This window comes from Telmatherina bonti (genome assembly GCF_933228915.1).
Source record: "Telmatherina bonti genome assembly, chromosome: 15".
Lineage (NCBI taxonomy): Eukaryota > Metazoa > Chordata > Actinopteri > Atheriniformes > Telmatherinidae > Telmatherina > Telmatherina bonti.
This window is the reverse complement of record NC_136613.1, coordinates 19885091-19909548: the sequence shown is the minus strand read 5'-3', so window position 1 is coordinate 19909548 and position 24458 is coordinate 19885091. Positions and strand designations below refer to the sequence as shown.

The 24458-nt window shown below is 37.8% G+C and overlaps 1 protein-coding gene across 1 annotated transcript in view; it reads right to left on the bottom strand.

Moving 5' to 3' along the window:
* ppp1r9ala (protein phosphatase 1 regulatory subunit 9A-like A) overlaps window positions 1–24157 on the bottom strand; it is a 29011-nt gene extending 4854 nt beyond the window's left edge. Inside the window, exons 1-16 of the mRNA XM_079254800.1 lie at window positions 24027–24157; window positions 21439–23455; window positions 6220–6352; window positions 5860–5980; window positions 5407–5511; window positions 4938–5070; window positions 4069–4227; window positions 3915–3968; window positions 3434–3663; window positions 3041–3137; window positions 2818–2944; window positions 1609–1760; window positions 718–1042; window positions 583–640; window positions 424–495; window positions 6–207 (exon numbers count right to left, since the gene is read on the bottom strand). Coding sequence (XP_079110926.1) covers window positions 6–207; window positions 424–495; window positions 583–640; window positions 718–1042; window positions 1609–1760; window positions 2818–2944; window positions 3041–3137; window positions 3434–3663; window positions 3915–3968; window positions 4069–4227; window positions 4938–5070; window positions 5407–5511; window positions 5860–5980; window positions 6220–6352; window positions 21439–23310 — 3840 coding nt within the window. The 5' untranslated portion in view covers window positions 23311–23455; window positions 24027–24157. The remainder of the gene's footprint in view (window positions 1–5; window positions 208–423; window positions 496–582; window positions 641–717; window positions 1043–1608; window positions 1761–2817; window positions 2945–3040; window positions 3138–3433; window positions 3664–3914; window positions 3969–4068; window positions 4228–4937; window positions 5071–5406; window positions 5512–5859; window positions 5981–6219; window positions 6353–21438; window positions 23456–24026) is intronic.
* Between the last annotated feature and the right edge of the window lie 301 nt (window positions 24158–24458).

Below are 24458 nucleotides of genomic sequence, written 5' to 3'. Positions count from 1 at the left end.
CATACCTTATTTTTGCGATCTTGGCTTTGTTCACTGCTGGTTTCCGTTGCAGTGTACGGCAGGCTACTGCTGGAAGAGGAGGGCTCCCTGTCTCTATCCCTCTCTTTGTCTCCAAACCAGGAGAATGGCATACAGGTAGGGATAGAGGTCATGGAGTCTGCAGGAGAGAGGTTCCCTCCAGATTCTTCTAGTAACTCAGCTGACCCCCTGGGTATTAGAAAAGTAAGACAATAAACTGATACAGAATAGTTTAAGCGATGAAAGCTTTCATTTCTGTTCACCTGATAGTTGTGGTAATGGCATCGTCTAGTAAAACTCTAATATACTCTCCAGTAATCTCTGAAGCACAGTAATGCTTGTAATATTTACAGCAATAAAACTGGATATAACAAGTTAACTCCAGTGATATAAGCAGTAAAATACCTGCTATCTAAAGATACTCTCATCGCCTCCTTGTCATGCTTTTTGCCTTTTCCTCCTGACTTTCGGAGGCCACTGTTTGGATCATCAATAATATTCAGTTAGTGACAAAAACAATGAAAATTTTGACACTATTAAGCCATGATTAGCTTGGATAATTACCCAAAATCTGGAAATCGTCTTTTAGATTTTCCAGCAGACGAAGCTTCGCTTAATTCCTCTGCAATGAAACGTTCATTATCAGTCTCAGTAATTAGAGCTTTTCTACAACAGACATCATCTGTGGCTCTTGCATACCTTTGGGGTCTTTTCCCTTCCCCTTGGATTCCCTCTTCTTGACATTACGCATAAAACCAGAGGGAGAATGTGGAGAGGAAGTGTGTTTTACAGGGGACAAAGGAGGACTGCCACTGCTTTCAACACTTTCTCCTTGTGATGGTGAAAAAGATGGACTACTGGAAAGCTCTGCCTTACTCCTGGAAGCATCTCTAGTTTCCCCTGGATCATCTTTCTGTTCATTCTCCGGATAGCAAGTGATAACTGGGAGGGACATGCTCTCCTGGATAGACCTCCGTCTCCTGACAGATTCTTGCTCCTCCTGCTCGTCCTCTTCTTCAGTTTCCTGCAGGGACAAAGCTAATTATTTACAAGGACAATACAAGGAAGAAGGAATAAAAGCTGTTTATATCACAACGAGCTCTGCTCAAGGACTGATAGGCTTTTTTTTTTCTCAATGCTATAATAATATTCTGCTATAAAAGGAAAGAAAAATGTAAAAAGGATTTCTATTGTTTCTTTTAGAATCTGTATGATTAGATAATTCTAAACATGTCAAATGAACATTACATGTTCATTTGACATGTTTCACAAAACTCTGTTTTATTTGTCATGTTGCTCAGTGTATTTGCACTGTGCATGTTTGTTTGCAGATGAGGCGAGGGGGTTCAGAGGTAGAGGGAGATGTGGCTCACACTTTGTTTCGGTCTACAGGCAGTGCTTTACAGCAAACGTTGCAGTGAAACTTCTGATGATTTTAGCTTTTTGCTTCTTTACTCTCGATAAGAAGTTTGAAATTTTAGTATTGTGAGAACAATCCTACCATGTGGTCTTATCTTTGTTAGACTGGACACACTGGAAAAACCTGGATTTTTTTCCTTCAGAGTGCAGGATATAAGGCATCTGGCATACCTGTGAGTGACTTGAAGTAACAGTAAGGCTCTCCTTCAGTTTGCTCCGGGATGGAGGCTGACGTTTGGCCTTCTGAGCCAGCTGGCCTTTTGCTCTGTGGGCACTGGTGTCCAAGCGCATTGTTTCAGGTACCAACTCACTCCAGTCTTGTTCTACAACACAGAGCAAAATGAAAATGTCATACGTCCAGACACTGACTGTGCCCATGAGATTTTTTTTCTGTGCAGTGGAAATAAAAACCAGTTAGATTAAAAACTGTCAACATGCACTAAGGTTATATTACCTTTGTGCCAAAAGATTTCAATTTCAAATTAGAAAAAGTAATGCCATGGATCTCTATATAAATTCTACTAATAGATCAATATAATTTCCAGAAAGAGAAAATGCCCTAACTGGTGTAATCTGTATTTATGTTATTTACCCTCTATAAACATATAAATATTCTATTCATGTCTGAGTTTGCAAATAGGGAGAAAGTTATTTTTAATTAATGTTTTAAATAACCTGATAATCTGTAAATTTTATGTTGCAAAAAATTCCCAAATGATGAATCCAATGTGAAATATCAATTCAAGCGGACTCAATTTGAATGAAATGTATCTATGTGGTCATCCTGGAGCTCTAATAATAAATAATAAATTCACCGATGTGCTTTAAGTTTTGGGGTTTATTTCTACAGTGTTCTCACATTTAATGAACAAATTTTCTCAGGTTTATAGCAAAGTTGGAGGATCATCTTTCCAATTCAGATGAAAACTTTGTAAGTGATTATAGACCAGTCATCAAAGCAAGAATACCATCAAGTCAATAATGCAGGTGTTTCCTCCTTACAAGGGAATGGACACCATATTACTGTACTTTCTTCTGCCACTGGCTTCTTGTTCTCTAAAGGACTAACGCTAATGTTTTGTTGCCAATTTTCAAATCCCTTAATTGACTAGCAACAACTTACTTACTAAACGACTCATTTTTCTTAGCCCAGCTAGAGAGGGGAGATCAACCAGCTAGTTGATCCAGGTTGTGCCTAGAATTCTTCTGATAACACGGGATGGTTGAGTCTGACTGATTATGATACTTTGGTACACTACTGTTCCAAGGTGGAAATGGCCAGCCAAGATATTGACAGTTCCATCTTGATACATGGTCTAATAAAGAAGCCTAATAAAGTTCTCCATAGACAGTTAATTTCCATGTTATGACCCCTTGTACCTTGCAGTGAGTCCACAGACTGTGTATTTGTGACTGAATCATGGCTGCTAAGTCTCTCTTCTGTAGCAGAGTCCTGACCACTCTGAAATTCCCCAGCTGAAGTAGCTCCAGACTCCAGAGCAGCTATCTGTGGATAAAAAAGAAGTTGTCACACTGAGGCTTATTTCAATGTCAACTGAGACTGCAGATGGGCAAGTATTTATTTTCTGACTTGGTAACTTACCCTGTTCTGTAAGCTCCCAAGCTGCTCCTTGTACCACTTGTCTTTTTCATCTAGAACCTTTTTCAGTTCTTCCTCTTTCTTTACAAAGTCTATCTCTCTGGGAAGGAAACAAAAAATAAGATTCTTATCTAATTTTTTTCCAAGTTGGAAACGTAAAGTTTTGTTTTAACACTAAACCTTACACATTCTACATTTCTCCTAAAAAAGAAAAATAGAAGTAAAAATATATGTACATTTCAAATATGGAGGGTGAAATATTATTTGTGATATCTATCATATTATGCCATTGTCTTAATGATTTTTCTTTGCTCATCCATAGTCCTGAAATGTCCCCACATCGGTATCAACAGAAATTTCCACTTAGCAAGTTTGGCTAAATTATACAAAACTCACTTTTGCTGGTACTCCTTGAGCAACTTCTTTGCCTTGTTGTACTTCTTGTCCAGATTTTCATATTGAGCCTGAGTCTCAGATAATTGTTCATTTACAGTCTTACACACAGCCTGGGCTTCCAGCCAGAAATTCTCCAACTTTGAGATCTTGTCATTGCTATCCTCAATTTTTTGCTCCAGTGCGGATTCCCTGGCTTCCCACAACGACTTGTCCTCCTCCGATTCCCTCAACTGCACAGAGATGTTGACATGTTAGTCTGGTTTGATGAAATGAATTTGCTAAGCTGATAGGCTGCTGACAATAAAACAGTCCTGTTTCATTTTGTATGATTAAATGGTAACTTTAAAGATCTAGGTCATGTGTGTTTATTCGTGGAAGCTTGTTTTCCTACCCTATTAAAAGTATATTGAAACCATATTTTAAAACCTCAAAGTTCAGCTTTTATGGTATGAAAGTAAACACATAACTAAAGTCTCCATACCTTTTCCTTTAGTTGATTTATTTCAGCGACGGCAATGCTGTGTTTGAGCTGCAGCTGTTTGAAACAATAAAACAGTTATGTTACATCAATTAAGATAATTATCTAAAAAAATATTGAAGCATGGACACTAAACCTGCAAACAATATGGTGGTACCTCTTTGAACTTGAAAGCCATCTGAGAGCTATTCATGTTGGTTGGCATGAACAAAGCCTCGGAGTCAGGAAGCTCAAATACTTCGACATTTCGACCTGGAGAGAAATTTGAACCCAGTATCCCCTCTTCGACTCTGTCCTCCTCCTCATACCGCTCCTCCTGCAATATGACATATCTAGTATCACATATTACCAAGACCAAAACACCTCCAATGCTAACAAACATGTGCAACACTATATCTACACTTTTGCTGTTAGCTGTTGTCTTGAACGAATATTGTAAATAGATTTTACGCCACAGATCATTACAGATTAATTGGCTACATATGTTCATTGAATCACATTCAATGAACAGCATCATTATTGGTAAAGATTATTGACAGAATCTTTGATTATCCAAAGACCAATTAATACAAGAGTGAATTTCCTCATGGATAATTGTGCCTTTTAATTAGTCTATTGCATTTAGCCCTATTCATTCTCTGCACAGGATACATGACAAAGCAGAGGCTTTTGGTGGCTTGAACTTCAGCAAGCTCTAGCAAACACTTTACCAGTCTGTCAGAGAAATGGCATTTGAGTCAACATTTTACAGCACAGTAGTGACACATTGTTTACTCATAGCCAGCTCCCTATTTCTTGCTCTAGTGGTGAGAGACTGGACTAGGAGTAGCAAAGGGGCTAATGCCGTGTTATGACATATCAGCACTATCATAATTACACATGGAAGAATTGCAAAAACCTTCTTTTGTGGAGGTTTTGATTTCTTTTTTTGTCTTTCTCAAGATGTACATTTTATTTTATATGACATTTACACAATATTTCTGTGAGAAATGACCTCGAGGAGACTCACATGATCAGCTGACTCACCTCCTCTGTAGAGTGCTCATATAGGTCATCCAGGTGTTGCTGCTGTTGTTGATTCTTTTCCTGCTCTAGTGTTTCACTTATGAGGCGGGCAACCTCACTCTGCGTTCCAGGCTTCTCCCGACCAATCAGGAATCTGATTTGAAGTTAGTTGTTAAATCATGTTATTGCAATATTTTTACATAATGCTTTGAAATATCCGACTACAGTATTAAGCTCTTCATGTCTTTAGAATATGCAACCTTTGAGAAGACTTATATGATCTTACTTCCCATTATGTAGCCTTTTTAATATAAAAAACAAACAAAGAAAAAAAAGCACCACCTAGAATTATTTCTTGATAAGGATATCTCAAAGGTAAGGATATAAACCATCTGTCTTATGTCATGTCTGTTAGAGAACAACTGCAAGATCTTTTCAATGATGTTCAATGTTGGTTTTGTTTCAGTGGTTCAGGATGGATTGAACTCACCTCACTATGCCTTTAGTATTCTTGAGAACTGTTGCAGCAAAGAGCTGGGTGACTCCCACCAGACTGATACCATCCACCTCCACTATCTGGTCATTCACCTGTATCCTGGAAAGACAGAAGATAGTGAGTATGTGGGGTGACTTTCAAAGGATTTATTCTGGAAAGATGTGCACCCTCCTTCAGCTAAGGTGATAAAATACAACTATTTCTATTCAGCTAGCAAGAAGGAAATAGAAAATTGTTTTCTCTAGCTTGCCCCTGGGTTTCTAAATGAATTAGGTTGTATTTATTATGCATGTCTCCTGAGGGAAAAAGAAATCCTTATGTACAACATCAAAAGTGATTGTAAGCCTTGTATGCTAAGAGATTCCCATGTTTCAGATTCATCAATAGCATTGCAAGAAGACACCAGCTTATGGTAATGCAAACCGAGAGTTCACAGCACTAACTCACCGTCCATCTCTCTCAGCTGCTCCTTGCTCTGTTATAGTTTTCACAAAAATGCCGAGCTTTTCCAGACCCTGGTCAGCTCCTACTCCCATGCCAATGATACTGATGCCAAGCCCATTGTCCCCTAGTGAGAAAAATGACACAGATTTTAAGAGATGGAAGAACTACATACAAGGCAGCTAAATCGCACAACTTCAAATAACAGACTTGATGTAGCTCAGTGTAAGCAAACATGTCCTAATTTATCATTATTTGTTGACATAAAGTCAAAACTAAATTCAAAAGTATTTCATGTTAAATAATGCAAAAAAAACTTACCAAATGGTTGGTAACTTGCTCTATACATTATTTTATTAAACCTACCTTTTTCAATCTCCACAGGAAACACGTCCATCTTCTCCACCCTCTTCTCCAGTTCATACTCTGCTGATGCTGCCACTGGGTCAACATCATCATTGCGCCGATCATAATCTTCATTTGAGAAGGTAATGAATACCTGGATTGATTGAAATATAAAAAGTATGGATTTAGTGTAGTATATTCTATCCCTATAACAGGGTGCCAAGCACTAGACACTTTGTGTTTTCGTACTCAGATTGTCAAGCTCTAACTTATTTCAACAATTGCTAAGGAAGACAAAATATTTATTTTGAAAAATGTAAAGCTTCTTAATCCGCAACTCCACCATTTCTGAGAAAGGTAAAAGGAAATTATATTAAAACCAAGGATGAACTCATAAAACATTGTACAGAGCTTTAAGAAGTTGTGAAATTTGCATACAAGCTTCTCAAAGCACTGAATCTATCTTAAAAGAGTGTTTTCTAGCTGCATTTACAAACACGCATGCAGTAAGACAGATGATGAGCGTGGTGGAAAAGAGGACACAGCTGGGAGGAATTAAGCTGTTGGATTATGCCAAGATGAATTTTTGGAAACAGCAAGAATTTTCACAGTAGAAAGAAATATTATGAGGAGCCAAAAACATAGCAATCATATAATATCCTTTAATCTAAAGGCACTGCTGAGAAACCATGTTTACCTGATACTGTATTACATACATCACTTTGCACTAATTAATTATTTTTTGCCACTAATTATACACCAGATAGTCTCTGCCTCAAAGTCTCAAAAATCTGACAAACTAAGGAGGATCCAGCATATCTGCTCCTTTGATGGCATCATTTTCTTGCAAATACACCTCCATCTAATAGCGGAGCAGAAATATATTTGCTAAAATAATTTCTGTTACTTTTACAGTAGTTAAATTACCATAAAATAAGCTGAAGTGTAACCTTTTCCTTTTCAATGCACTGAATAATATTCTCCATGTACTGCATTTCAAACATGATCCTCTGATGAATGTTCAGTGGGGAGAGAGCAAATTAATTTGCTTAAACATCCCAATACTTTGGACCACATACGGAGTCCCTGAGGACAGAAACACAAGATACATTTGGTGTAGATGCAACTATAAAACAAGATATTCTCATCTTAGGAAACAAGCTTCTTGCTTTTTTTCTTATACAAAACATCAAGATTCTAACTTTTGGCCACTTGGAACTTCTGCATTAATAACTACTATACCAATTATTATCTAATGAGTAAAGTAGAACATATATTAATGTATACTAAAAAAGCAATCTAACTTATATCAGTTATGACATTTCAAATATAATTTGTATATAACATATATTTTTAGTTGCACCAAATGTGAATTTAAATGTTTCATATTCAAATGTAAGAACATGTATGCTAAAGACATGTTAAGAGTAAATAAAATTCTGAATATGGATAAAACATGTGAAAAAGCAGATAAGACTTGAGCAGACTCCATCATGGGCTAATGCCTGATTATAGGGATGAACCAACATAAACCCCCAGCTTGGTCAGTATTAGCCTTTATCAGGTTAGTCATGGTGATTCTGAATTAAATAGCATTAAGTGCATCAGACATATAACTAATGAATGTTTAAATTACAAGTGTGCTGAGAATTTGGTTCAATTCATTTTAAAAGAGAACTCCTGTTTTTTGTGAACAGTAAGGTAAATGAAGTAGCAAAACAAAGAGCATCTTTTTTAAGATTAAAAATCTCAAAATTAGAAAGAAAATGAACTACAAGCTAAATTTAATGCAGGAAACAAAGTTAAAAATTAACCTAACTTTCATATACACAAACAGTGGTTGTATACAGGGATAGGGCTACAGCTGGCACACAGATAGGCTGCTGTTTACAAGTACTGCAGGACACACCTAACTTATTACTTGTTTATCTGATCAGATGTGTTTTGGGGGGAAGTAGAAGTATAAGTCACTGGGCAGCATTCACAAGACAAAGAAATGAGCTAATCATTGGAGCCAGGCTTCAGTTGCTGTAAAGTTAAAAATTGTACTTTTACTTTATTTTATCCTCTATTCTAAGGAAACACAAAAGAAGCACAACACAAATCACAACATACAGTGGGGCTCCAAAGTTTGGGCACCCCTGGTAAAAAGTTATTTTAATGTGCCAAAAAGAAGCTAACAAAAGATGGAACATCTCCAAAAGGCGTCAACTTACAGATTAGACATTCTTATAACATGTCAAAAGAAGTTTGATCTTATTTTCATCACTTTAACTTATAACAGAAAACAAAAAATGGCCTCTGCAAAAGTTTGGGCACCCTGCATAGTTAGTACCTTCTATTCCCCCGTTTGGCAAGTATGACAGCTTGTAAACACTTTTCATAGCCAGCCAATAGTCTTTTGAATCTTGTTTGAGGTATCTTCCCCCATTCTTTCTTGCAAAAGTCTTCCAGATCTTTGGGCCATCTGTGACGCACTGCTCTTTTAAGGTCTATCCATAGACTTTCAATTATGTTGAGGTCAGGAGATTGTGAAGGCCATGGCAAAACCTTCAGTTCATGCCTCTTGATGTAATCCACCCTGGATTTTGAGGTGTTTTTAGGATCATTATCCATTTGTAGACGCCATCCTCTCTTTAACTGCAGCTTTTTCACAGATGGCATTAGGTTAGCATCCAAAATTTGCTCAAATCCCATTGAATCCATTTTTCCTTCTACTCGTGACATGTTCCCTGTGCCACTGGCTGCAATACAACCCCAAAGCATAATGGATCCACCCCCATGCTTAACAGTTAGATAGAGGTTCTTTTCATTAAACTATGTGCCTTTTCTTCTCCAAACGTACCTGTGCTCATTTCAACCAAAAAGTTCCATTTTAACCTCATCAGTCCACAGAACTTGTTTCCAAAATGCATCAGGCTTGTCTATATGTTCCTTTGCAAACTTCAAATGCAGATTTTTGTAGTAAGGATGTAAAAGAAGTTTCCTTCTGATGACTCTTCCATGAAGGCCATATTTATACAAGTATCTCTTTATAGTGGAATAGTGCACCACGACTTCAGTATTAGCCAGATTTTCCTGGAGGGATTGTGCAGTCAAACTTGGGATTTGACTTGCTTTTCTTACAGTCTTGCGAGCTGTTCTGTCTGATATTTTTCTTGGTCTTGCAGATTTTGCTTTAACTTCCACTGTTCCCAGTGACTGCCATATATTGATTACATTCGGAACAGAGGATATTAGCATCTGAAAACGCTTTGCTATTTTCTTACACCTTTCTCCTGCTTCGTGAGCATCAACTATTTTCAGTTTCAGTGTTCTTGACAGCTGCTTGGAGGAACCCATGGTGCCGATTGTTGAGGCAAGGTCAGATGAGTCTGAGCATTTAAAACCTTTGAGATTGACATCACCTGGTCTTTCCAGACACTAACTGTAAACAATCCAGGACACTGTCAGGTCTCTGTTGTCAAATTGGGGGCGTACAACTATGCAGGGTGCCCAAACTTTTACAGACGCCATATTTTGTTTTCTGTTATTTTGAAGGTTTAAATGATGGAAATAGGATGTAATTTTTTTTTTTTACATGTTATAAGAATGTCTAAACTGTACTTTGATGCCTTTTCGAGATTTTCCATCTTTTTAAAGCTCCTTATTTGCACATTAAAATACATTTTTACCAGGGGTGCCCAAACTTTGTAGCCCCACTTCAAAATTGATGTTTCTCACAAAAACAACATAAAATTCAGTACATCTAAACACACTGTAAAATGACACCCTGCTGTGCACTATGTTCAATTTTAATAATTGAAAAACAAAGTAAATAACACTTTTAACTAACTGAAAGTAAAACTGGTGTGTCAATCAAATAACTTCAGGTAACACACAACTCAGCATATTAATATGTTTTCTATCTTAAAATCAGTACTAATAAATGTTTGCAATATGAACAATTAACCCTACAGAAAAAACTTATTTTAAAAGGAAACTTTAAATATTGGAATAATAACTGATTGAAGTATTTATTCTGAATATGAAGAACAAAATAAATTTGAAAGAAAAAAAAAACGGAAAAATGATGCATACAAAATTATGAGATAAAAATAACAGGACATACAAATACATATTTGAAAAGGAGTAAGAAATATAACTTAGAAACTCTCACTTCTTCTCCTTAAATAATAAATAATGATAAGCTTCCTGAACAATGATAAGCTTCCTGATTTACCCTTCTTTGTATACACAAGCAATTTAACTCCATGATTTTTTGACAGAAACCTCAGTCACGTAGTGTTTAGCCAAGCACAATAAGATACTGGTTGATTGTGCCCTTTGTTGCACCACTATAGTTCAGAAAGGAATACTATTTATAAGGCCTCAAGACTTAAAAATCCGTTAAAAAGTCAGATTTAAGAAGTTCATCTTTTGAGTGCAATGCAACTTGAGTTGCAGAGAAGAAACATGCAAACTGTTTTGTGTAAAAAGAAATGCAAAGCAATATGTGCTCTGGTTCGTGAACCTTTAAATTATTTAGAAATAATGTGAACTGATCTAAGACTGCATCAAAATCAATCAGCCTTAATAAATTATAGCAGAAAAAATAATTCTGATTGGCAATTAATTTCGGCTTTACACCACTTAAGTTTTCAGAGGACAGGAAAAAAAGGGAGAAGAAATTACTTTAAACTGAAAAAAAAAAAGACTATCCATCACTTAAGGTCATGGACCTGACAACATTGTAGCTGTCCAAAAGCAAAACTAAAATCAGTGTAGCCACAGATTGCAGTAGCTGTCTTGGCAAGTCCTTAACTGCTAATCATTCATGTCCCTATTTCAACCAGCTACTGTTGTAACATACCACACAATTGGCAGTGCACAGGTAAAAACAGGCCTGCCAAACAAATAGTGGTGTAACTGTTACTTCATAATGCTGAGTATTGTGTCATATCCAGAAATAACACATCCTAGCTCAAGTATGTTTTAAGTAGATTTCATAGGTGATCATTTGTTACTAGTTCTACAATGAGTAGAGACAGAGATGACCTTGTACCTGCCAGGTCTTGCATTTGCAAAGATTATCAAAATTAAGGAAGTTTAAAATTAAACTGAGTTTCATCACGTGATCAATCCCAGTTAGAAATTCTAAATCGCTTGTCAGTCCGATTAAGTTTTTCATCTATATCAGTAAACAGGTATAAAGAAAACATATTATAGTATTTATTATGTAACTGTTCAAAAAGTAATATATAATATAGAAGCTACTTGAAAGAAATTTTTAACCTGTTTAACAATGTCACATGCAGCTATTAATAGTTCCCATATTTGAAGTACATTAGGCCTTTACAATTCAAAGTGAGACTGCATGTCTTTGATAGACAAACTTGAAAGCGTCACTGGATTTAGGGCTGAACAATGAAATGATTTTAAAATGGATATGACAATTTAAAATACACAATGCCTGAACCAGGTTTCAAACCTGCAAAAATAATAAATGAAACAATGGTCAGAAAAATAGAAATTGCTGCTAATTTTTTCCCCCGTAGCATCCTGGCCTCCTCGGTTTGTGTGACAAAGCTTATCCATTTTCATTTACATTGTTAAAAATGGATTTGTGGAACTAGAGCACACAGAAATGTCATCAAGGATAAAAGATGCTTTTGAGTTTAGACTTTGGAGACTTTAGTAATTAAGGGTTGCAAATGTAGGTTAATAGAGTATAGGCAGCTCTACTGCATCCTGTCCCATGGTATTCACTGTTCTTCTCCCCCTTACAATTCCTTGATCTCTGTCTGACTTTTCTGTTGCCACGACTACTGGCACCCTTTTCAAACAATGTTCTGTTCACCACTGAAATCTAATCACTCAACCACTGTCTTTGTTTGCAAGAAAGACAAAATTGGTCTGTTCATTCGACCATTCCTCTTAAAAAAAAAACATAGCATTACTCCTGTTAAAATGCTCGTTACTAGATGCAACACTCCAACAATCAAGCAACTGGATGAAAAAAAGAGAACTTTATTATTAAAAGACATTTATTTAATTTAAACTAAAAAACTTATCCTCCAAAGACATCCTAATTTCCTCCTTTAAGTCCCCCGTAAATGGTATCATCTCTATTTCTTCCCACAATCTTACCATAAGCATGATGTGAGGGCTTTTCATTAATCTTCTACAACTGTAGTGGTCTGTCTTCCTTCTTTATGTCGGCCCACATCCACAGACGTACACATGCCCACACCCAAAATGAAACTCTTTCCATCTGTCCCTCATTCGCTCCATACAACTGAATACCAGTGTGGGAAATGAGTCAGCAGCTGTGAGGAAAAGCAAACCAAAAAAATCTCTTGCCAGGGCAAAAAACACAAGGGCTGACCACTGGGTATGGGAGCTTGTCATGTAAACGAGCCTACAAAAAAGACAACAAATCAAAACATGCTGTGAGAGTGAGCTGGGACAGGGGTGGCAGACAGCACAGATTATAGCGTAATTAGGGGGAAAAAAGACAGAGCCTAGTTCTTAGATCCAAGGTAAACACACTAAACAAGACAGCATAATATATTTCTAATACTCTCTGTGTACATCAACTTACTGAATGACACAACAAAGTAGCAGATAAAAGGCAGGTAAAGAAGAATGAACATGCCAGTGGAACAGGCCTAATTAGTATACAATTATGCTATTCTATCAATGAGGTTAATAAGGCCAAAAATACAGTACTTCAAAAATACTTTCATTTATAGGACCAAAACAATTCATTTTCCCATTTGGTTATCTTTATATTTTTCCTTTGAATTGGCTGAATACATCTGAATTAAGGCCATGACATTGCACATGAACTGGAATTAGATATTTGAAAAGAGAGGTCGCCAACAACTGTAGTCAGAATAGCACAAAAATTTATTAGCGATAATTTGGCCCAGGCATGCGAACAGTGATGAAACTCTGTGGGTCTTTGTGTAAGGCCCTTAATTCCTACTACTGTCCCGCAGGTGTTCATACATGGCAACCCATCACTCTCTGGTACATCTACATATGAGTCACATACAGAACTATATTTCCAAAGTGAAAGTAATAAAGTAAAAATTATTATCATCACCATAATAATAATAATTATTATTATTATTATTGTTATTATTATGAATATATACATCGTTAGGACAAAAGAAAATGCCTATTGTTTCTTATGAGGCTATATCGTTCACGCCACAATAAGGTCCTTTACTGCATTATTTTACGTCAAGATGCCCTTCACGGCATGCACGCTGCAATATAAAAACAAACATGGAGAAAGACGGTAGCAGATGTGTTTCAGAGCAGGGTAATTCACTAAAAGATGACTAGCCAACCAAAACTGATGAGCTTTTCGTAAAAGAGGGCAAATTTCTCTCTCATGGATGCAATTTGGATATTAAAAAGACCGACGTGGAACTGACAACAGACAAGCTCTCTGTCAACACCGGACTCCGACACAACGACCGGTAACTCATTTCATCACCTGCGCAAGAATCAGGACAAAGAATACAGAATAAAGAATAGAGTCAACGAGCAAAAGTCGCAAAAGCAGCATCAAGTGGTGGCGAAAGCTCTCATAATAAACTCCAGACACAAATGCTGCAACAGACATTTATTCGTGAAACGTCATACGGCCATAGTTCCCACAGATGGAAAGAAATCACTGCTGCGGTTGCTTGGAGTTAGTTGAAACTTGCCATCAATCAGAAGACCTTCACTAGTTCTATGTGCATTTGTATTGGGCAGCTGTGGCTCAGGAGGAAAAGCAGTTGGTTTGCAACTGGAAAGTTGGGAGATTGATTCCAGGCTTCCCTTGACTATGTGCTGAAGTGTCCTTGGGCAAGACACTGAACCTCAAGTTGCCCCCCGATGTGCTTATCGGGCTGTGAGTGTGTATGTAAGTCGCTTTGGATAAAAGCATCCGCTAAATGACTGTAGAATAGAATAGTTTCAGCTAGAAAGGCTGCATGCTTTAGTTCACCAGACTATCACACTCTGGTCCTTGAGGGATGCTATCCGACAGGTTTTAGTGCTTCTGTGCTCCAACATACCTCACTAAAATCAATTGGTCATTTTCAAAGAAGCTGTCAAGAAGGCGTTTAATTTGAATCAGATGTTGAAGCAGGGAGAGTGACACCTCTGCTTTAGTTCATTTACCTTCACTCAACTGGATAAGAGCTGGCCTGACTACAGGTGGGGAGCTTTAGTATATTATATGTTGGCATCACTGAAATGGCTTTGGAAATGCAGAGAGACATCATATATAAATCCATTATCGGCCACACAGTCCTAAATATTTTACATCAGTCCCTGAAAAACCTTTTGGTCAACTAAAACAAAGTTCATGTTTGCCTTCCTGAAACAAAGTGTTAATGCAAAACAAAAAGCAGGAAGAGGTGGAGTCAGAAAACAGAATCAAATTTCCAAATGGAGTGCAGTGCATAAACAGGTTCAGCAGGTTTGTCTATAAATGGCCATCAACGTGTACTGTTGCTATTGCATGAGCTGCTTAAACTTGCCAAAAAACATTTACCTTTTAGTTAAAATAATGTTCTTTAACATGATTGTAATCACAAGGTTAAAACTGTTCAAGGCAATCACAATCAGCCTAAGACTCAATCCATAAAAGCCGTTTAATGAGCAGCATTGAGCTGACTGCATTAGTATTCTGCCCTGTCTTGTCACCAAATAGCCCAGGTGGCAGAGGAAAACTCAGATCCTCTCTGCTAGTTGGATGAGAGGAGCCGAGCCAGGCACATTCCTACACAAAAGATTCATCTCAGCAAGGAAATGGAAAGCATGACACCAAAGGATCATTGAGCTGACTTTTGCAGAAAGACCACATAATTGTATACTTATTTTTCCCTGGAAAACTTGCTCTGAAACAGGTGAAATCTTTACAAACTAGATACAATAAAAAAAACACACAAAAAAAACATGGGAATCAAGAAGTAAATATTGGTTGTGTTTTAATTCTTCAGCTACAATAGACAGTATTTAACAATGTCCTGTGTGTTTAAGAAGGAACAAAATGGCTAAAAAGTGATCTTGGTGCTTTCTGTAACTCTGTGGGGGTGGGGCGAAGCAGCAGGTGCAGATCCTGGTTCATGACATCATTTTGTTAACTCTTTATTTTTGCCCATTATGTCAAAGGTGGTTGTGCCAAATTTTTTCAACATACAAGATAACTACTTCGAAAATGACTGTGCAGGCTTTGTCCCTAAGCAGATAACAGCTATAGCAGGAAGTATAAGTCTTTCAATAACCCTTGGCTTTTCACCACACCATAAGGTGCAGAAAGATGCTAAACAATGAATGATACAAACCTTTAAACTGCTGATAAATAAATAAATTAATAAATAAAGACTTAAGGGTTGAATGGTTTTGTTAAATAAAGACAAAGCAGTTAATAGTGAAATTAAAAGTCTGAGATTTAATTGCAGTTTAGGGAAAATAACTACTATATAATAAAGACCTGATATAATTCAGTGCAGTGGTGTAACATTCATAATGTAGAACATATTACAAACATTTACATTGACACAGGAAAAATGAGAATACCTGATTGATCGATCGGCAGACTGATTATAGCGTTTCACCCATTAATCAACGTAGGCCAATATGTAGGCCATATTTTAACCATATTTATGCTGCAAACAACAACATGAGAATCTTTGATGTGCAGATATTCTGTCCCTTTACCCCTGTGTGTGCGAGTACTGTACGATGCCAGCTCCTCCCCCTCACACACACACACACACACACACACACACACACACACACACACACACACACACACACACACACACACACACACGCACGCACGCACATGCACTACAGACCAGCAGAGTGCCGCTGCAGCACAACCTTCTCCTGCACTCATACATGAGGCTGCAGAACAGGAGCAGATGAAAATTGAAGAAACAGGATTTTAATTTACTCCACTGTAAGCTACTGTCTTATCAGCTGTAACCTTATAAGACAAGGCAAGTTTATTTGTATAGGATGTATGGTGTACCAGACAATTCAAAGTACTTCACATTGTAAAACAATATAATGCTACACTTTAGAGGCCCAATGACAATAACGTCCGTGTGGAAGCACCCTGTAAAGAGAATATTCAAGTTTTTAAATGAAAGTTTTAGAGAGCAAATTAGCATTTTACCATTGTTTATAGTAGGTTGCATCTTTTTAAGATAAACAAAGATTTATCCAACTGTTAACTATCATGTCCACCAAGAATATAAGACTATACAGCATCCCACTTCACTTTATACTGCCATGCAGGTTTTACTGGTCCTCATACATTTACAAGTTAAAATTTTCATGACATGAACTTTGAAAACGTCCCAACTAATGTATTTAGTTGTAATCTATGTTGAGCATGTTTTGAAGACAGTTACATCATTACCTAACTCACTGGCGGCTAGCCATCGTTATAACAGAAAGCTCAATACTGTCAGCACTTGGGAGTATTTTGGCTTATTTCTCAGGACACACAGAAAATTGAGGATTGACAACATTGAGGACTACTGAAACTGCAAAATTGCAACAGATCTCTTGATATCTTTGGAAGCGACATTCAGATTCGAAAAGACGTCAAGACGTATTTTGCAGCCAATGAGTTAAAATCTAGTAAAGTCTCTTGTTTTAAGTGGAAGATGGAATTTTTTTTATTAGCTTGTAAATATGACTCATTTATAATGCTAACATGTTTTGTTAATGAGTCTATTAAAAACAGATAATGTATCTGTTTAAAACACCTCCTATTAGCCTATGTATTATCACTTTCAGCTGAACATTGCTGATTTGGATATCAGAATTTATAACAACCAATATCGGTAGCAGCCCAAAAAATACCATATCGATCGGGTTCTAGTGTTATCATATACATGCATAGAAATCTTCTTGATGATTAAACACAACAACGCTGACTAAGCTCCTTTTTAATTCTGTACATTTGTTAGTAATAAACTAATATTCAATATTTGGCCTAACTACCTTAGATGCTCTCTTCATCCAATTTTCTCTTTTCAAACCTGATGAGGGTGATATATCTTGAAAGTGTATGTCGCTTTCCCTTGACAAAGAGGACCTTTCTTTCATACAGGACATCTCTTTTGTCAAGAAGACTTGGGTTACTGGGGGACCTAATCCTTTAGTGAGCCAACAGCACAAAGCACTTCTTCTGTTAGCAATCTACAACTCAAGTACACTCAATTTCCGAACCAGATTTGACTAGTAGCCTCTGGGTAAAAATGTACAGTTAACAGGATGTATTTGTTAGTTCCACTACAGGTAGAGATGTTGGCTTAAGGACCCCTGCCATCAGATATTGACCCCTAAGGTCTTAATCATGGTCCATATCAGGGTTTTGATAAAACTAATGTTGTAATAAGGCACGAATACTGCATTCGCTCCCACAAATAAAAATGACAATGACTTGGTAATATTGTGGTCTTTCCTGCATGTTTGCATCATAATTTGTTCTCTTGCAGTGATAAAAAATATACTCTAATATTTCCTGTTCTGGATAATAGTATCCAGGATTCAAATTGATCTTTAATATATTGTAAAACTTAATGGGAACTTGTCTTCTACTATTTGGCCTAGCACCCTGACCAGGTATATGCATACAGTGTCAGTCAAAAGTTTAATGGAAAAAGTGTGTCCAAACTTGTGACTGGTAATGTATGCTGAAAATGATAAAGAATCCTACAAAAATCCCTGAAACCAGATGGTGATCTGGATCACTCCCAAAATTTATTGGAATCTAGGTTACAATTTTTTTTTTTTTTTTTTTTTAAATAAAATTCCGTCCAATTGTTGAACAAGTTGATTTTTCATTCGCAACAATTCAGAATCGATGTACAAAAACTTAGATTGTGTGTGGTGAGGACATAACATAGCGTGAAATATGACCAACAGCATTCATATTGAAAGGTAGTATGTAGAAGTACTTTGGTCTCTATGAGTGTCTTCGTTTGCTCTGAAAGTCTGGTATGTTTGGAGAGGTGTGCATCTGTAAACAAACTCTGATGCAGATCACATAAGCAAACTCTGCTCTGCCTACAAATGTAATTCTCAGACAGCTTGGAGTGAACAACGCAGGATGCAGACCACAGCACAATGGTCATTTTGGGTGTAATGTAAGGCATTATAAGTAAACACAACAAAAAGTAGCATGTGTGTTTGGTAATAGCCGGTTCTGGCCAAGAGAAATGTCTCACAGTAAGACGTGTTAGAATGTGGTAAAGGTTTGATAGAAATATGGTGAATCTAAGACCACTAGGATCTGATGCAATGCAAGTTTTTAATCTAATAAGGTGGAAACAGAAGTTGTCCTACTAAGTTTTCAATTAATAGATGAAGAGTGTTTTACTTTGTTGTTTGTCACAACATATGAGAACCATATCACACATTTCCACTTTGAAACTGGTATTAGTAGTCAAGTTGTCGCTCAAGAAAAAAAACGCTTTATCAATAACCGTTTAAAGATCAATTCTTGCCCATATGAATCTTAATTGTTAAAGAAGCCACACCACTACTAAATAATAAACAAAAAACTGTATTGGATCTGCTTTGAAAGTTCATTTTTCACTACGCTATAAGCTGCAATAAATCTTTCTAGATGTGATCAATTATGGTATTAACGTGACAGCTGATGAAAGAAATTTGATAAATATACCATGAAAATAAGTCACAACACCATTCAAGCAAAATCATCTTCACTTTTTGGTCTATGATATATAATTCTTTTCACAACCGTCTGACTAATTGAGCACAGCACAAACTATAAATGACACGAACGATCTTCTCTTCAGTGAACCCAGGAAATACCAGTTAAGATATATAACCCCATATTAGTCATTTTTCCTTTAGCAGGAAGCTGTCTCCTTGTGGTAGTTATGAACAGTAGGTCAACTGATGGAGAGAAAATTGAGACACATTGTTTTGATACATGACAGCAAAGTTTATCTCTGTCACAGTTCAACTTTGGGGAAATAAGGTATGTTGCTGTCCCCTTTATGACAGTTCAGTCTATGGTTCCCTCCCTCAGGACCCCCTGATGACTCGGATGGGAATGGGGAGGGGAATCTACAGCCTGAGATAATAACATATTTTCAAGCCTGGATAAACACTGAACCGCTCACAAGCAATGTGAAATGCACAGGAGTGATTTGTTCTCTCTGTTTTAGCAAAATGTTGATTAGATATGGTGATGATGGAATAGTAGTGGTGGAAAATGTTACTTGCTTCCACCACACCCTGGAACTACAAGCTGACAATGCTTACTATGATAAAGGGTGGAAATATCAAAGTCCGTGCATGGACAAAAATAAATAAATAAAATAACCAAATTGCAGGCAATGAATGAAAATATGATAGAAAACTAAAAATTTTCATCAGTGCAAAATTCTGATTTATTTAAAAGTAAACTGTCTCTAAGTTCACTTATTTTCTCAGCTATATCTTCACAACTACAATGGCAGGTAGCAGGCTGAAAATAAGGCACAATTCAGTGCCTGCTGGGATTGAAGGCACACAAATCCTTGCTGTGGTACAATAATGTTAATCATAGACAATACAGTTTATATGAAAATCCTATTTCTGAAAGTACCAATGCAAATACAACCATGGAGATTTTGCAGATTTTTGCTGCAAGATATTGGCATAACCACAGTTAAATACTGCCACATCAGTTTTTTTGGCATTGTCCTTAGCTCCACAAAGTGAGGACTTTAAATAAGCTTTTTTTTCTAGTTATAAGCAAAAGACTACTCAGACAGTACAAACATTGTCCCTTTAGTTTTAAGTACAACTAGTTATGTCATTGTAAATAAAAGAATAAAAATTTTAAACATTTCTTCATAATTAGTAAATACATCCCGTTGTTTAATAAAACCTTTAAATTCGTAATGTTCATGGTGGACAGAAGTCAAGAACAATACATAATCAAAGTTAAGAAGGAAAAGTTTTAAAGTCTTCCCATGAAAAGCAGAGGAATAGTTCCAGTTCCAGAGTTAGTTGGGGTCATGTTAATGCTTGGATTGGATACTACATTAATGTGGTACAGATTACTGAACAAATGGTATCTATCTCACCAAATGTGACTGTTATTTTGGGGTCTCATCTTGGTTCCACTCAAATGCCTGAGCTGCTGACAGAAACAGTTGCGTTGTGATGTCTTGAAACTGATGTGACATCCAACAGAAATATCCGAGCATCTGCAATCTCTTGTAAACAATGCACTTGCGAATGGAACAACTGTTAAAACTACCAACTACCTAAGACAGGCTCAAAATCACAGACCACCACAAATGTACATAAGGGTATGAATGTGTTGAATTTAACAATGCATTTGATGAGGCATGAAATGCTTTGAAAACAGAAGAAGCACTGTTTTGGCCTCCTAGCACTTCCCAATGTTGAAGAAAAAAAAACACTCATCACTGACTATGTAAAAAAGAAAAGAAGAGGAAAAAATCTAGAGAAACAAAACTGGTTCTGACAGTAATGCACATTCAGACAGAAAAAATATGTAGCAGCAACTGTTACTAGCAAGCACACTGACATCCCGTGAATTCTCTGAATACTCACCTGCTCTATTTACATTACACATAGGTTCATTCTGAGGTTTTCCAAACATAAGTCACTGGAACTGGCTGAACAAAGGCATCCAGACCCACCAGAAACTTTTAGGCCAGTCTCACATTTGTGAAAACAGCTTAAATGAGTAAAAAACACACACCCTGTGCAGATGTGGCCATGATTTCATTGCAAATAGTTTAACGTTTCACTTATGTCTACCTCATTGTAGCCCCTCTACAGCTGCAGTCCTGCTCTCACAAGCTCTTTGCAAAGTCAACATTTTTTCCAAAAATACCACAACCTTATACTTCCTCTGGACTCCACACCACTCCCTTGCCTCTTATAAGATTAAGGGGACAGGCTGTCAAACTACCTGCCTTCCCATTGAGCAAGATTAAATAAACCATAGATTTTGTTTAATCTGAACTGTGGCAAAGCTTGTCTGATGATACATTGCAGCAGATGTGACGTCAACATACCATACAAAAGTGTTCATTCTGAGCTTCCACTAATTTGTTTTGTGTCTGCAACGAACACCCAGGTCAGACACCATTGCTGAGTCAGTGAGACAGTGGTTTATAATTATAGTACACTGCAATACCAGCAACAGTGTTTCAGATATAAACAACAAAATACACTTACCAAAATGGGATCTGTCGAGAACTTGATTTTCCTCTTTGGGGGAGGTTCATCCTCATCTGACAGACCAGGGGCCTCATAAGAGTCATCATATTCCGTATACATCTGATCCTCCTCATCATCCTCAACATCCTCCTCTTCCCTAAGGACCTGGTCTACATCTCTGTCATCCACAAATGCAGCATTCTCAATACCGTACACTACTGGAGAGGCTCTGATCTCATCCACCTGCTCCTCCAGTGTACCCTCCTCCTCTGCTGCCTCATCATCTTCACCAAAAGTATCTTCACCATCTGGACTCGTAACTAAATCTTCATCCCCTCTTTCTTCTTTCGGTGAAATTTCCTTGTTTTCCTCTAGAAATCTACCTTCATCCACAGTGTCTGTTATCTTAAATGCTTCTTTTGTGGTCTCTACTGATGTGGCCTGATGAGCTGGATTAAAGCTCCGTTTTTCTGGTGGAAAAGTTCCTTTCAGAACATTTTGCTGGTTCTCTTTCTGTTTTTCAAATGTCTTATCTTTGTTTTCATCCTCATTCTCCTCACCTTCTGAGGATTCATTTTGAACCACGACCAGTTCAGCCCGTACCATGCCAGCCCCTTTGGAGTCTAATGAGGAAATCTGGCTAGGTTGTTTGTCTCCAGCAGGACAAAGTATTACACTGTCATTATCCTTGGCTTTTTCAGGGTATTTAGCCCTGTTGGCATTCTGAAAGCCACCAGCTGATGGAAAAGGCTGTTTCACATCCCTTGGGGGAGGACTACATGGTTTGCCTCCATCCCCACCAACAGATGTACAATTAAATCCATCAACAGATGAGGAATACTTGTAGCCATGGCTTACTGGGGTCATTTCCTCCGATGAGTGGGGTTTATGAGTAGCATCATTTGTTGAAGAAATCGATTTGGGTGTTGGCAATGTTGGTTTAAGTCCACAACTTGACCCTGCCAATGCAGATTTGCTGTCTTTACTTTTGTGGGTGACAGTAGTTAGAACTGAAGAGTCAGAGGCATCTTTTACAGAAGTAGATTTATATGAACTCTCCCTCGCTGGAGAAGTAGGCTGTATATGCTCAGAGGTACAGTCTTGTTTAGCAGACACCATTCCCACTTTCCCAGCAGATGTACTGTCTTCCAAGTCATTGTCAACCATAACATTTTCCAGTCTCCTTGATATAGGCCCTGCATTCAGTGACACTCTAGATGAGTGTCTTTTTTCACCATCAGCCATGTCGTCGGATTGACTTTTAACTGCTGATACAGGACTGTGCTCCGATTTGTTAGTGGTCTCTGAGAATCCTGACACCCTCCTTGGGCTTTTGTCATCAGATGCACTTCCTATGGATAAACGGTTTACCACTCTATTTGAAGACTGCTTTTCAGCTGCCGGCGGCTCTTTGATGCCTCTCTCAAACAGTTTTCTGGTCACAGAAAACTTCTCTGCCAAAGCCACTTTGTCAATCTCAGCATCTTCTCCCTTGGGTGTTTTATCTAAATTATGTGATTCTGGGCTTGTGGCACTGTTGAAGTTAACTCTGTGAGTGCTGACTGGAAACGGCATCTTTGGTGGGGAAACCTGGGGAACTTTATCCCCAGCAACATCAGACTTCAAAGTTACTTTCCCTTCTTGCCCATCCTGTTGACCATCCATCTGAAGAAATATATTCTTTATCTTATTCACTCTGGTTCCAAAAGGTCTCCCCCTTGAGTCTTCCCGGCTGTCACTGGATCCATTTGCAAATGTTTTAGAGGCAGCCTCGGACTTTGGTCCATCAAAGGAGCACTTAATAGCGTGGAAGTCAGACTTGTATGCATTTCTGTGAGGGGACGCGCTTCTTAAGCTCCTCTCCCCTCCTTTGCTTTCAGCTTTGATCATCTTGCTTGTTGATGGCACAAGTACAAACCTTTAGACCGGCTTCTAGGATTGTTGGAGTGTATGATGGGTAACTACTTTACGCAACCGGGGCCATGGGTCCGGCGGAGGTTTTCTGGAGCACTGCTCTCAACTCAAGCGAAGTCATCTGAAGACATGATAAAGGAGGAAAAAGTCTTAATAAATATAGTGAAAATCCTTTGTCTGACCATTTTTTAAAAAATAATAATAATTTTTTTAAAAAGTTACTCATTTAAATGTGTTTTACACGAATACTATGCTTTACATTGAATACTATGTATCTATGTTTAAAAGTAAACAGTTCAGGTAAAACGTAACGTTAACTTAACTGACTGTTGGCGAGCAACTTTGAAGGTGAACGTCGCGTGAACAGTCGTTTGTATGCATTTGGATGGTTGTCTCACAACTAGCGAAAGCTAACACTGGACCACACTTGTTAACTTCGAAACTACTTTAATCTACCTCGGTCTGCTCTGTTGAAATCAACCAGTCAAACGTTATTAGCCTTGTTGGGAACGGCCACAACAGTTAAAAACAGCCAAAACAAAGTTCAACGTATTGGGCCGACGGTTCAATAAGCCTGAACCTCAGTATCTCAGTCTCAACAATTCATTGTGTCAAATAAACCACAGAAAACATTCACCCGAGCTTAAAACACAGCGCCGGACCGAATGTAAAACATTTCCCAAGTCTCTCACCTAGTTCCTTCATCGTGTTGGACGCTGAATTTAACGCTGAAATTCCTAGTTTTACAGTATCAAACTTGTTCCTTATTGTAGCTCAGCGCCATCATTCCCCGCTCCAGCCGCGTTTCCCTGCCTCCTCTCTTTGCACTTCCAGACCTGCTGCGGGCTGCGCGCGCACCCGAAGTTGTCTGCGCTCTGAGCTGTGACCGAGGTTTCGGGAGCGTGCGCACATTCCAGGACTGTAACCTACTACTCCCCGCTCTCCCCACTGTTTCTCCACAGCCCAGCTTACAGACACGAAAAGCGTGGGAACAGCAACTCACCTAGACCTCTGGAAGGACTAAAAGTCCATACGTAGGACTCAAAAACAGCTCACATGAAATGATTTACACCGCTGAATGTTATGCAACGATATCTGCAAAAGAGTTCCACAAAGAAAGAAGT